The sequence below is a fragment of the Abrus precatorius genome, unplaced genomic scaffold (genome assembly GCF_003935025.1).
Source record: "Abrus precatorius isolate BTA unplaced genomic scaffold, Abrus_2018 Scaffold1, whole genome shotgun sequence".
NCBI classification, from domain to species: domain Eukaryota; kingdom Viridiplantae; phylum Streptophyta; class Magnoliopsida; order Fabales; family Fabaceae; genus Abrus; species Abrus precatorius.
In genome coordinates, this window is record NW_020874291.1 from 4,272,943 (window position 1) to 4,288,335 (window position 15,393).

General features: G+C 34.0%; 1 protein-coding gene across 2 annotated transcripts; it reads left to right on the forward strand.

The window, feature by feature from the left end:
* Positions 1–5,089: 5,089 nt before the first annotated feature.
* Positions 5,090–15,072, forward strand: LOC113856994 (eukaryotic translation initiation factor 3 subunit G-like). 2 transcript variants are annotated; one of them, XM_027488699.1, is made up of 3 exons: positions 5,134–5,517; positions 6,021–6,568; positions 14,680–15,072. In XM_027488699.1, the coding sequence occupies exons 1-2, from the start codon at positions 5,181–5,183 to the stop codon at positions 6,551–6,553; spliced, it is 870 nt and encodes a 289-aa protein (XP_027344500.1). In that variant the 5' UTR covers positions 5,134–5,180; the 3' UTR covers positions 6,554–6,568; positions 14,680–15,072. The 2 variants fall into 2 exon arrangements, with proteins under 2 accessions (XP_027344499.1, XP_027344500.1); XM_027488698.1 differs by lacking the exon at positions 14,680–15,072 and having other exon boundaries at positions 5,090–5,517; positions 6,021–7,084.
* Positions 15,073–15,393: the final 321 nt, after the last annotated feature.

Sequence of the window (15,393 nt, forward strand, 5' to 3'; positions counted from 1 at the left end):
CTTTTTCGTATAAGACTAATTTTAAAAGACGTCTTTTTATGTCATCTATCAATTTACTCCTTTTTTTAAACATCAATTATCACTTTACTGTTTTTTTTACATCATTTATATATTTACTCTTTAATAAATTATAAAACTGATTTTTATTTCTATATTGTTTACTCTCTCTTCCACTTTTGTTTTGTTTGGATAAAAAAAATAAAATTAAAAATATATTTCAATTAAATGAATAAGAAAATTATATTTTTTATTTATTTAAATAAATAAAATTAAATAGTTTTGAACTTTCTCTTTCTCTTTGTCTCCTCTCCTTTCCATACATGAAAGTTAGTAGAGCAATTTTAAAGATAAAAGCTATTAAAATTGCTTAATTTAATTTTGTGATGGTCGCATATTATCTTTTTCTATTTTACATAATTTAAGAAATTTATTTTTAGTAACATAACTCAACAAAATTTGTTGAATAAATTTCATAAGTTATCCAAATTTTTTAATTTATTTGCATTTGAATTCAAAATTTTATTTTTCTAATGTAATTTTTATTTAAAAATTTGACTTTAGCTATGAAATGGTTCATTTAATATTTTATTATATTTCTTCTTTTATGTTCTATTAATTCATTTCATAATTATATTCTATTTACCACCAAAGACATAGATTAAGTGACATAGGTTATTATAACTTTACATATGGTCTCTAGTTCAATTCTAAATAAATGTAGTTGTATTAAATACTCACTGGGAGAGTTTTGTTACCTATAATAACTATACCTGATTCAAATATGTCTACAATGGAAGATACACGAAGTCTAAACCCAAAAAAAAAAAAAAAAGCGCTCTATTTATTTATATTTATTTACATGCTCTATATAATAATTATACTTATTTAGTTACTCTTTTATTGTCCTTTAAATTTTTCTTGTAACACCTCTTATTTTATAAACTTAATTTTTTAAGTTATAGAAGTAATTAGAAACTTATTTTGTGGGAAAAAAAATTCTTCACTTTATTTCATTCTTGTGTTGCCTTTTAATTGACTCAATTATTGTTTTATTTTGATTATGAGATTTTGAGAAGTGAATTGCATGAAACATTAGGTTTTTAGCTATTTTTATTTTATAGTGTACCTTAAGTTATAGAAACTCCTTTTAGCATTCTGATTTAGTGTGCTTGCAGTAATTATATCAGAATTATTCCTCTTAATTGCAATATTACCTTTTAATGCAAGAATTTTTCACGCACACCCCTAGGAACTTACCTTAATATTTTAATTCATATAATTTTGATTAAATTAATCATCAAACTCCATCCTTCTGAGTTATTTATGAGTGAGAATCCTTATCCTTCTCATCCTTTAATATTGCTTAACTGACCAATATTCTTCATTTTTCCTTCCACTAATGCATTAAAAATCTTATTTGTGCATGTATTAAAGTCACTTAGTATACTTGAAAGAAATATGCACTCTTGGACTACCTCTATTAACTTTAAAATTCCACACTTAAAATCTCACTTAGCATGCATTTAACCTTGACGTGAGACACTAAGGGGTTTACAGGATTGTGCATGAGTGCAAGGACGAATTCAATTTGCCCCCACTATGTTTTGACTTTTTTGTACACACACACACACATATATATATATATATATATATATATATAATATTTTATTTGCCCTCACACTGTCAAAGAAACAACGTCAATCACTTTTTATTATATTGAAGAATTGCCTACAAATTTTACTAAAATTACTTTAATGTCACTCAGTTTTATATCTCACAAAACTTCTCTAACAAGCCAACTAAGTATACATAACAAAACTCACGTTTTGTATCTAACGTGCGCATGCCTCTCTTTCTAATTCTTTCACTTCAATTGCTTTTTTTCAAATGTTAACAAGGTTTTTTCTTTCTTCTACAGGATGCAACAAGTCAGCAACACAATAGGTCTTATTCTCTTAGGTTACGTAGATTATTTTTTTTTGTCAAAGCTTCAGTTTTAGATAAACAAATTTCTATCCAACAAGTTGTGAGTTGTTCAACAGTTGTTCCATTGCGTTTGTTACTTTTTAGTCACTATATTATTTGCATATTTGATTTGTTCTACTTTATTAGTGGATTACTTGTATTAGTTTATTTATTATTGTTATTTTTATGTAAAATATTATCATCTTTATTATTGATTTTAGTTTTATGAACATGAAATTAATTATAATTATATTAATTTTATTTCTAACAATGGAAAGATTTTTCAAAAGAAAATCAACATCAGAACAATCATCTTTTCCTCAAGCACTTGATGAATGTAGAAGTAGAATATTGGGTCCAACCAATAAAAAAAGATTTTTGGAATTTGATTTGGAAAAACTTCTTAATGATCATGGTTTGAGGCCAAAAATATCATATTATTATCCAAATGATAGAGATAAAATTAGGAGATATTATTTGCAAAAGAGTCCTTGTCAACTGTAACACCCTTATTTTATTAATTATTAATTTTATACTTGATATGAGTTGTTAATGTATGTTGCTTGAAATTAGGAAAGTTTTAGATGTGTGAGTTGCAGGATTTTTCGTTGTAGCAAGATGTGTCTTGCTGTAGCAAAAAATCAACATCCAAAAACAGACATTCTGGTGCTCTCTCACTATAGCTAGAATTTTCTCGCTGTAGCTAGAATGACAGACAACAAAGTGCAATTTTGTCTGATTTTTTCACTATAGCGAGAGAAAGTCTCGTTGTAGCGAGAATGTCGCAAGTTGAGGGATAAGAAACTTTGATTATAATCCAAGTTACGACTCACATACGTTCTCTTTGACTTCTCTCCTCATTTTCTTAATAAATCTTTGGAAAACCCCAACTTTTCTACGATCAAAGTCTCGAAGATCACTTCCCTTGCCTTTTGGTAAGTTTTTGAAGATTGGTTCTCTATTCTGTGGTTATTTTCTTGATTCTCCTTCTCTAAATGAGGTCTCTTGTGATACTTAGGAAGAACCTTACGTTTTGAGCAAGAATCCTCAAAAACCCTTTACTAAACCTCCATTTCAAGGTAAGGAGAGCTTTATTTTGTTACCAATAAAGTGTTATGTTTGTATTCATGAAAAGATTGTGATAAAATGCATGATTTTGAGTGTATTTTGGATGAGAATGTGTTTTTGATATGTTTGAAGCATGTTTTGTAGTGTTTGATGAAGTGTATGATCATTGATTTGAGTGTATATGCATGTATGTGGTGGACTAAGTCCGAAGGGACTAACTCTCAGCAATGATTGAATGATGTATGATATAATAATGAAACTAGAGTAAAATAAAGAGATAAAAGTGTGAATAATATATTAGTAAATAGATAATGAAAAGTATAGAGATGAAATGGGAAAATACAGATAAAGGGAAATGAATTGAGAAAGAAATATGATAAGAACAAGAGTAGATAGTTCAGAGGTACATTGAGAGTGTGGAAGATGGAGAAGACTGAGAAATCTTAGAGAAATAAGGGTGGTGGATGCTCCCTCTTGAATTGCGCAACACAAATGAGAGTAGAAGTACCACATGCTTCACACTTATTTCCTAACTAATACTCTTGATCATGCTTTTGCTAAAAGGAGTCGGGTCGGCACAAGTTGTATCCGTGTAACTGCAGCTATCCAACGACTATCTATGCTAATGAATTAAGAGTATGTTTAATTTCTCTTTTAAAAAGATTTTTTTAAAAATTAAAATAAATATTTTATATTTTAATTTTAAAAATAGAAAACTCTTCTCATTTATTAACTTATGCAATAATATTTTCAAACCTTGTTTAAAAATTTCATTTTAGGCAAAGAAATATTACGAGAAGTCAATGTTGTCTAGTAAAACAATATTGAATTTACAATTGATTTTTAAATTTCAACTTCTAACAAGTTTTATACAAAAATCAATTTTAAAATTAGTTTAATTAAAAATAGAATTTGTTCATAAACTAGTTTAGGGAAAACTAAACCAATTTTGAAAAAACAAATATACATTTTGGTTTTAAATTGAACTAGTAATATTTTCATGCATTATATGAATAATATTAAATTAAATTAAATATTTAAAGAAATAATGAATATATTATAATTTATATTTAATTTTTTAAAATTAAACATTATAATTATTAATAATAAATATTCTATTATTTAAAATAAAATTAAAAATAAATTATAAAAAAATAATACAACAAATAAAATTAAATATATAAGATAGAATTTTTTTTAGATATAAATAAAAAATAATTCCTAAAAATATTTTAATTTAAAAACAATTTTAAAAAAAATTATATTTAAAAATGAGTACTCATAAATTATATATAAAAGTTAATTTACATAAATAGTTTAGAATATTGGATATGATGTGGTGTTAAAAAAAGTATATTTTTTCGTACATTGCAAAAAAAAGTGTTAAATTATAAAAAAATTCAAAATCTTTTTATACATATTTTTAAATTATTAAATTATATAAATTTTAAAATATAAATTTTAATTATTTAAAATAAATTTTTTATTAATTAAAATTAATAATAAATATTTTATTATAGTAAATTAGTAAATTAAATAGGTAAAAATTTTAAAGTAAAAAAATATAAAGTTTTTAATTAAAATTGAATTAGAAAATAGAAAAAAATGGTATTATTTAAAAAATATAAGGGTAAATAAATTTATATTTACCCGTAAGATTAGTCATTGCAATTTTTCTTATCAGAGTTAAAGAATTATAAATTATTTAACCAAAAATATTTAATTTTTTTGGATGTGCAGAATAAATTTATTACTAAAACTTTTTTGTATGCATAAAAATTTAAATCCAAAATTTTTTATTAAATTATACATAACCACTTACTATTCAAATCAATCTAATAAACAAATATAATTTTAAAATTTTAAAGAAAAATCACATTACATCTTTATAAAATAAAGAAAAAAAATTCAAATTCATTTTTGATTAAAATGTTAAATATAAAACCAGTTTTGGTTAAAAGAACATTTAAAATCGAGTTTTGCTAAAAATTAAAATTTTAAAATCAGTTTTGGCTAAAAATTCAATTTACCAATTCAAACTTAGCAGCAAGTCGTGAACAAGGTAAGACTAGGAGCAAAACTGGTTATGACTCGGTGTGTGAGTCGACTTTTGAAGCAGAGAACAGAGAAGAGAAATTGAGGTAACGATGGCACATCAAGGAGAACCAATGAAGCTACGATGGGGAGAACTCGAAGAGGATGATGGAGAAGATCTTGACTTTCTTCTGCCGCCAAGGCAAGTCATAGGCCCTGACGAAAACGGCATTAAGAAAGTCATCGAGTACAAGTTCGACGACGATGGAAACAAGGTCAAGATCACCACCACCACGCGCACCCGCAAACTCGCCAACGCCCGTCTCAGCAAACGCGCCGTTGAGAGACGCTCTTGGCCCAAGTTCGGCGATGCCGTCCACGAAGACGTCGGTAGCCGCCTCACCATGGTCTCCACCGAAGAGATCCTTCTTGAGCGTCCCAAGCCTCTTGGTTCTCCCTCTCTTCCATTCTCTAATTTTCTTAATTTTAAATATGTTTCCTCCACTGATTCTAACGTCTCCTTTCCAGGGATTCTAGGTTTTTTTATTTCACTAGAAATTTTAGAATTAGTGCCTTGATTGATTCTTATCTGTGCCTCTGGATTGTGTTAATGTTGTTGCTAAATGCTGTTTGCTCGTGCCATTCTTGGATTAGGATGTAAATTAACTATAATTAGAAGTAATGATTTTTATTTGCATATTTAATTTATGATTCACCGGAGGACGTGATGTGGGTCTATTTGTTGCATTATTATGGCCTTTCAATTTGGTTTTGTTAAACGAATGTTTGTATGAATCTGCCTACTTTGGAGAATAAATTAATGGGTTTTTCTAATTAACTTTGGTTGTGTGAATGAAGGTGTGAAAGATTCTTTGAGTAATTGTAGTCTTGCTATCATGGAGGATCATAGGATTAGTCTACCGTTGATGTTTAATATATCTGATTGTAAACAGGTGCTCAAACGGAAGAGCTGAAGACTGCTGGAGATCCATTGGCTCAGTTTCAAAAAGGTGCTGTTCTCATGGTCTGCAGGACTTGTGGGAAGAAAGGTGATCACTGGACTTCAAGGTGTCCATACAAGGATCTTGCCCCACCATCTGAGGGATTTGTCGATAAGCCTGCGGCATCTGATGTTGTGGCTGCCACAACTGGTTCAACCAAGGCAGCGTATGTGCCTCCTGGAATGAGAGCAGGTGCTGAGAGGACTGGATCAGATATGCGACGAAGGAATGATGAGAATTCTGTCCGGGTTACAAACCTCTCCGAGGACACAAGAGAGCCTGATTTGCTTGAGCTGTTCCGTCCTTTTGGTCCTGTGAGCAGAGTATATGTTGCTATTGATCAGAAGACTGGCATGAGTAGGGGGTTTGGCTTTGTTAACTTTGTCAACAGGGAAGATGCACAAAGAGCTATCAACAAACTCAATGGATATGGCTATGACAATCTCATCCTTAGAGTTGAATGGGCCACACCCAGAACAAACTAAGTTTGCTTTAAAATGGTATATTGAAGGCCTATCTATTTTTGTAATCAGAGTCCTGTACTGTCTGCTTTCTTTGAGATAATTTTTTATTTGAAAGTAATTCACTCTAGATCTCTTGATAATTATTGATAAACACTCAAACAGAGTATCATTCTACTCATATAAAGTATTATTTTGGAAGTGAAAATGGTTGATATTAGTCTAGACTTGTAGGGTCTTTGTTTTGTTGTCATCCTTGTTCTGGTCTAATTTGGAGGTTCAGTCATTGTCTTTAGTGCTCTGTGTTGGTCCAATATGGAGGTTCTGCTATGTTCTGGTTCTGTGTCTTGCCTTCGTCCCTTGCATCTTGTCCTTGCAGCTGCTGGACCAAGTCTGCTTCAGCACTACAATTCTGGCCTGTTGTTAATATGATTTTTAAAAGAAATGTGTTATTATTGACTTAAACTAAACCAAATCAACCTTTGTTCATCCGTTTGATTTGGTTTAGGTTTGACAAAAGTGGAAAATTGGAAAATTGAGTCAATTGATTTTGATTAGTTCAAATATTTTTCTTCCCAAACCCAAAATAATCTGACTTGTGATACTACATGATATATTTGTGTTTAGTGCCCCGCCTATAAATGATGATGAAAATGCTTTATTGTTTATTCATTGTTTTGATATTATGATGGGCAGAACATGACTATCATTGAATCCCAAATTCTCGAATTTAAGACATCTGATAAAGTTGATATTCCAAGGTTAATTATATGCTGTACCACTACCAGGGAGAATAAGATGCAATGATGCATCCATGTACCAAGGAAGAAATCTCATTTTTACCTTCATCTTTAACTCTTATCATACTCAACAATTGCAATTCTAGAAATAATCAACATGTCTCATAGGTCCTGATTTATAGCCCCAAGACAAATAATTGAAAGTTTCTCAAATTCTGGTATTTATTGGTGATTAATGCTAACCTCTTATGTTTGTATCAATTTCTTGAAACAATGCTCATGACAATCTCATAAGCCCCATGATAAACAAGCATTGCTTGATTTACATCACAGCATGAATCACTCCTCGTGTCAACTTGGATTAGAACATTTGTTTGAAAAACTTGTTTAAATGATTCCAAGCATAATAACCAATTGATAGATCCCAAACCTTACAATGGTTGATTGAAAAAAATGTCTTCATTGGGTGAAGAAAGTGTAATAATGATGTTTTTAATTTGTTGAGATGGTGGAAAAGATAAAACCACTATGGTGCAACATATTTATTCATAAATCATGATACACTCAAAATATCCTGATAACTTGCATACTTCTTAATTCAAAAGTAAATACTTAACCAAGTATCTATCAAAGGAGAGTTTTTGTGGGCATCAAGTTCTCCTCTCACAACTGGATATTGTTAGTTAATCAAAGAGAATTAACTATAACTTAAATTATTCTTGGATAAATAAGATTGCCAATGACTGTGAGGGATTTAATAGGTCATGCAAATAGACACTGACAGAAGTGAGAGAGAAGAGACCTATGTGTGAAGGTTTGACTGTATGTGAAATAAAAATGGACTAAACCATCACACAAAACCTGCAACCATATACAAAACTCCTTGTTTTGTTTATTTTTTGGGTCAAAGTAAAAGTCACAGTTAACAACCAAACAGACACTGAGTCAAAGCAAAATATAAGAGCTTTTGATCATTTGCAGTCAGTAGTACTCATCAATACATGTACTAGAGAGGAGAGTAAAAAGTTAAAAGATGGTAAGCTTTCTTCTGTGTAAAATTGGTTATAACTGAAATGGGTGGTGAGAGAGAGGGTTCTTCCTTTACTTCTTGTTAGCTACATTGTTTTTATGATTATTATTATTATTTTTTTGCAAATATTGTTATTAGTTAAATAGTAAATTTGAGGTAAATAAAGTGAAGGTCAAGATGCTTTGATGCAAACATTATCTTTGTGTTGAATGAAAAGAAAAGCACTGCTATTATAAGCATTAAATATTGGATTACAATATTGTAAAGCAATATGGAACTAGGAGATTCTTTTGTATTTTTGGTTTCTTTCTTGCTTTAGCAAGAGCTGGCTCCCTCTTTTTCCTTTTCTTCCACATATTCACACTCACTTTTCATGTTTTCTTAGCCTCCAAGTGGGTCTTGAGCAAAGAAATCCTCCAACATTTGCTGCATTGCATTACGTTGCTGACAAGTTGTCTCCCTTGGACTTGTTTGTGAATTTCCAAAGAGGGAAGAAAATGTTCATTTTTCTTCGAGAGCTTCTTTTGTTTTTCTCTGCCATTTCTTCCCATTGCCACTGCTTTCTGATCATTCCACATTTCACTGGGAAAAGCATCCAGCTGTGGTAGTTTTCTTCCAGCTGGTTTTGTTGGTGTCTTTGTCAGTGCTGCCTAACTTCTTTTGTGGTTGAGAAGTTAATGTAGGAAAAACATTTTTTTTGTCTGTTAAAGCATTGGCTTTTTGCTTTGTTGGGTTCTGAGAAGTTTGATTTTTGGTGGCATTTGAGTTCAATAAGAAGAATGGCAGGAGGAGTAGCTGCACCACAACCCAAGCTGGATGAGCATCAGCCTCATCCAGTCAAAGATCAATTACCGAATGTTTCTTATTGCATCACAAGTCCTCCTCCCTGGCATAAGTTTACTGCTTCATTGGAACCATTTTTCACTTTTTGCTAGAACTTGACCCTCTTTCTGCCTTGCATCCTTTGGCATGTAGCCCCTCTATGTGTGGAGTGTGTTTGCATTCTTATATCAATTTTGTTAACGATAAAGCAGCTGATTTTAAGCATTCAAAAGTGGTAAGATTTTATTAGAGAAGTAAGCATTTATTATTTAAAAAGTTAAAAAGTGTAATAAATATTTACTTCACCAATAATTTTTTATGCATAAAATTAAGACTAAGAGTTGACATTGGTTAACTGATCTTAATTTTATATTTGAGGGCACAGTCATATTCAATATGATGATTGAGTTTAGAATTTTTATGTGAATGAAGCGGAGGCTATTCTTCTTGGTTTCCAACATTACCTGGTGTTAGAGACCCAAAATATAGAAGAATATAGGTAAAATAAGAGACTATGTATTATTCCTCAAAATGAAATAGAAAGATAGCCACCGAGCAAGCTCCTCCGAGGTTAACACTACCCCTTGGCCATAATAGAATTCCAAAATATCTAGACACCCTCTCTCCTTACTCTCCTTCTCCTATATTCTCCTACTTCTCTCACTCATTAGCTAATTCTATTACACCTTTTGCCACCTCAACATTTCCCACCTCAGCATCCCTCTTCACATCCTTGTTTCTTCTCTCATACACTCTCCAAATCTTGGGCCTATTTTCAAAGTCTAAGCGCATATTCCCAATCCTAACAATACCTGCTTCTTCAATAGGAGCCTTGTCCTCAAAGCTCAATGAAGAAACTGACTTTTGATGTTAAATTCCTCTTCCCACGTGGCATCTTCCAATCCTTTGCCCTTCCATTGGATAAGCACTTGACTAAGAAAGTCCTCTCCCTCTTTGATCAGCCTCTTTGCTGGCATAGCTTCTGGTTCAAAACTTATTCCATCATCACAAGCCAATTCCTGAGGAAGTTCATCTTGCACATTATAATTCCCAACAACTTTCTTAAGTAAAGATATATGAAAAATAGGATGTATCTTGGTTGCGTCAGGCAACTGCAACCTATAAGCTACTGCTCCAACTCGTTCCAGCACTTTAAATGGTCCATAATGTGCAGCCAACTTAGGATTAATACGAGACCCCATGTTAGTTGTCCATGGGGTCGAAGCTTGAGAAATAAAAAATCCCTTGCTGCAAACTCACTATCTGTCTTCTTCTTATCTGCTTGGTCCTTCATTCTATTATGGGCCTGCTACAATTGATACTTTAATTGTATGAGAGCTTCATCTCTGTCCATCAACTCCCTTTTTACTGCTTCCACTCTTACCTCTCAAGGTAGAAATTGAGTTATCATAGGTTTTCTGCCTTAAACAACCTCAAAAGGTGTTCTCCCAGTGGAAACATGGAAATTGGTGTTATACCAATATTTAGCCCACGAAAGCCAATGCATCCATTGCTTTGGTTCGTCTACCATGAAACAATGCAGAAACGTCTCCAGACGAGGATTGACCACTTCAGTTTGGTCATCTGTTTGTGGGTGATAAGGGGTACTCAAAAAGTTGTTCCTCGAAGCTTGAACAACTTTTTCCAAAAAATACTCACAAATATTGGGTCCCTATCTGACTATAGAAGCTGGAATTCCATGTAATTGCACCACTTCACGAGTAAAAATCTCAGCCAATACACGAGCCGAATAGGGATGCTTCAAGGGAATAAAATTACTATACTTGGATAGCTGATCAACTGCCACCAAAATAGCTGCAGCATAACCCTTGGGTTTAGCTAAACCAGTTATGAATGTTGGGTTGGGGAGTATTTAGGTAGGAAGCCTTACAATGAGTAGGATACCACAATGTAACCCCTAAACTTTAGGGCAATGGGTACATGGATCCATCTCCTTATAAACTCCTAACTTACTCATATCCCATTCCATGTGGGATTCAATTCACACTTGATTCTAATAATGAAATCTACAGAGATTTCTTCCCATACCAACTTGGGAATATTCAAATGTTGAAGCAATCCTCCTGGGGCAGCAGCCAAGTATTTTTGTGTTTGGCACATATCACAATTCATCACAAACTGCTGGACTGTCTTCTTCATACCAAACCAGAACACATTAGCAGCCAACCTCCTATAGGTACGATAGTAACTTGAGTGACCCCCTTGAGGAGTCTCATGGAATTCCTGCAGCATCTTGGGAATCCACGTGGAGTTAGAAGACAATACTAACCTCCCCTCATAAAACAACATTCCCCTTTTTCTATTCAAATCTTGGTTTGGAATCCCTGTCCTATTCAAATTTAATATAATGGACATCAGCTTTGTATCTTCATGCACCTCTTCCACTATTGCCTAAACTCCATCCCAGTTAGGATAGTGAACTACTTGCTGCAATTCGACTTCACCATATCTGCGTTAGAGAGCATCTACTTGGCTTATATTCAATATCAAACTGACAGCCCATGGATGAGAGGACAGACAAGAGTGTGAAGAGGACAAACAAGAGTGTGAAGAGAAATACTGAGGTGGGAAATGTTGTGGCAAAGGGTGTAACAGAGTTAACTAATGAGTGAGAGAAGTAGGGGAATATAGGGGAAGGAGAGTGAGGAGAGAGGTTTTTAGAATTCTGTTATGGCCATGGGGTGTTAATCTCAGGAGGAGCTTGTTTGTGGCTATCTTTCTACTTCATTTTGAGGAATAATACATATAATCTCTTATTTTCCCATTAGTCTTCTATATTTTGGGTGTCTAACATTTGGTCCGACCTGCCTGATCCAGTGGGACAGTGACATTCTAGTATCGTAACTAGCAAGTACCACTGAAGAAAATGGAGGCTAAGGTTGTTGTGCTTGAGACAAAGATCACCAGCCTAAAAAATGCTATGCAAGTTATGCAACTCAAGGCTGATTCCCATCACGAGAAGCTCATGGAGTTGTTATCAGGAAACAGTAGCCCATGCAGTGACCCATACGATGAATTCCAACAATTTGTGAAGAAGGTGGAGCTGCCGATGTTTGACAGTGATGACCCAACAGGGTGGATCATTTGTGCTGAAGTGTATTTCTAAGTATAGGGAACTCGTCCTGATATCAAGGTGAGTCTAGCACAACTTTGTATGGAGGGCTTGACCATCCATTTCTTTAAGTCTCTTATCGAGGAACACACTAATTTGATGAAGGAGCACTTGAAGAACGACCTCTTGGAGCGTTATGGCAGAAATGGAGAGGGTGATGTCTTTGAGCGTCTGGCGGGAATTCAATCAGAGGGAAATGTTGAGAGTATATTAGAGAGTTTGAGTGCTTGACAACACATATTCCACGCTTACTTGATGACCAATTCTTTGGGTATTTTGTGCATGGATTGAGAGACGACATCAAAGGATGTGTGTGTAGTATGCGTACATTGGAACCATTACCTCATTCACGTCTAATGAATTTGACCACAGTTATAGACCTGGAGTGGCAAGAGAAGAAAAGAGAGTGGTCGGGGTGTCTGTCAAATGGAAATAGAGGAAACAGTGTGTTGGGCCAAGCTAGCATGGGCCCAAGTATTCGACAAAGCCCAACCCATTCAAGAAATGTTGATGAATTGGGATCAGACTTTGGTCTAGGTGGGTTCCGTTGTGAAGGGACAAAATGCAAGTAGGGTCAAATTGGAAGCCAGCAACAAGCAACTCTGTTTTGGGCCCAGAGATTGAGGGGTGTACCACCTGTCCTTCCAGGAGCTGGCTGATCGGAAGAGAAATGATATGTTCTACATATGCGGTGATCCCTTCCGGGTGGCAGAAATCAAGGCACAAATAGTAGAGGTGGAGACCAAGTTGGATGGTTCTACAGATAGCGAGGAGTGTAGCATGATGTTCCTAAGCAGTACATTAGTAGTACTGTAGTAGAAACCTCAGATCAATGTTGTTAAAATCGCGATTAAAATCGCAGGATCGTACGATTTTATGATCCTAAACCTCCCTCGAGATCTGGGATCACAAATTTGTAAGATTGGCTGGGATCCCAATCTTTTCCCATAGGATCAGTGATCCAATCCTAGGAGCGGGTTTCTGGGTCAGATTTTGGCCTTGGATTTTTGGGTTGGGCTTTTGTGGGTTGGATTTCCGAGTTGGGTTTTTCTGACCCATTTTTAAAAAATATTTCTAGGGTAATTTTTTCCCTTTCTCTCATCTTCTCTCTTCCATGTGACACAGTCTCTCATCTTCTCTTTTCTGTGCAACCCAAGCTGGTCTGGTTGGTCGGTGTTTGTTGGTGTTTGCTGTTGGTTGGTGCTTGCTGTTCTGGTTTGCTATTGGTTTTGTGTTGGTTGGTGTTTGCTGTTCTGGCTTGATATTCTGGTTCGCTGCTCTGTTTCACAATTCTCCATGGGTGTGGCTGGTTCTATTTGGGTGAGTTTGTCTCAGTTCTGTGTGGGTGGATCTGCGTGGGTCTTAGTTCTTCATTTCCCCTCTGTTTTTGTTCTTTCATTGCTGCATGGCAGATAATATTAGGAAGGAAGTTGGTGGCTGTGGAAAAGGAAAGGGAATTTAATCAAGTGGAGCTATAGAGCCTAACTTTGACATTGAGGATGTTGCTTTTGATGATGACTGGATTGTAGAGGAGGAGAATGAGCTACTATCAGATATGGATTTAGATGAGAACTTGATTCAAGATGGAAAAGTAAGTAGTGGTGTTGGTATTTTTAAACAGAGGCGTGTTTTTGCAGTACATTCCTCGTATGATGAAAGGAGAAAAGCCTATCTTTGATCTCTTTGCAGTTATATTCTCAGTGGCAATTGTGTGGATTTATGCTCATCTTCTTAATGTTGGTGGAGCTTATTGAAATTTGGCTCCTGAAACCCAAATTACTAAAAGAACTAATCGTGCTGGAATTATTGTTTGTGCTCCTTGGTAAAGATCTTATTTTAAATGTTCTCGTCTTTAGGTAGTGTATAGATGCTAACTAACTACTTATTTGTATACAATGACAACAAACAATGGAACTTCAGTTTGTGAAAATATTAAATGCAGGATAACAATCCCATATCCTTTTCAACGGGGTGCTCCTAATTTGATGCTGGAGAAGCTTTTGCTATGATGGCTGCTTCATTTGTTGGTCTAGTAGAGGTTTGCTTACCTTTTATGCTGGTGAACTAGATATGTATTTAGTAGCATTGCCCTTTGTGTGTGGTTTGTTGCATACAAATTTATTGGTTTTCTCTTGCATAAAATTTACTTGTTCAACAATCAACTGGAGCTTTCATTGCTGTGTCAAGGTACGCTAGTGCAAGGCCTATTCCACCCTCAGTTCTTACCCATCGTTTCGGTTGGCAGGTAAACATATAGTCAGAGTCAGATACAATTAGTCAGAAAATCTTTTACTTTTTACGTAATCAATTTTTGGTCTTATCTTTGTTGATCATGCATTGTTGGTTTTCTCCCTGCTTGCTTTAGATTCATATATTCATTTTTCTAACTTTTTATGATCAATTATTGTTATTTCTGATGTATCAGGAGGGAGTGGGAATTCTTCTGTCTGGGATCTTTGGGACAGAATGAATCATCAGTTTCTATGTAAGATCCTAATTCAACAGTTCCATGTTATTTGGCTTATTATTTTTCTAGTGGGAATAGCACAACATCATTGGCTTTTTCCCCAAAGAGAATGCAGGACTCTTAGCTTTGACATGTGTTGGTAGCCGAAGGGTTGTTCAAATATCAGCTGGATTCGTGACGTTTTTCTCAATTCTTGGTAACCTTTTAAGCCTGGCAATTTTGATGTGATTTGTTTCCTTTTTTAATCTTGAATCTAATTACTTAAAATGAACTACTATGGAAAATTTGGTGCCATTTTCGCTTCAATTTCAGCTCCAATAGTTGCTGCTTTATAATATTGCCTTTTCTTGGCCTACGTAGGTGTGTATAATCAACTTAGAGAAACATTGTTTTTTCTAGTCTAAAAAATCCATTAAGTTTGATTTACTTGCTTTTTCTTTGGTTCCCAGTGCACAGGCTCAGCAGGTCTCAGTTTTCTTCAATTTTACAATTTAAACAGCTTTAGAACTAAATTCATCTTGGGCTTATCTATTTTCATTGGATTCTCCATACCCCAATACTTCAACCCTAAACCCCTATACTACCTATTTCCATACCTACGTTTTAAAAAAATACTTGTATCCAGCCCTATACCCGCGTGAATATGAATATTAATCTCCATACCCGTACCTT

Coding starts and splice junctions, on each gene's coding strand:
- LOC113856994 (XM_027488698.1), top strand. CDS start 5,181: ATGGCACATCAAGGAGAACCAATGAAGCTACGATGGGGAGAACTCGAA. Junction 5,518..6,020: donor TGAGCGTCCCAAGCCTCTTG/GTTCTCCCTCTC, acceptor GATTGTAAACAG/GTGCTCAAACGGAAGAGCTG.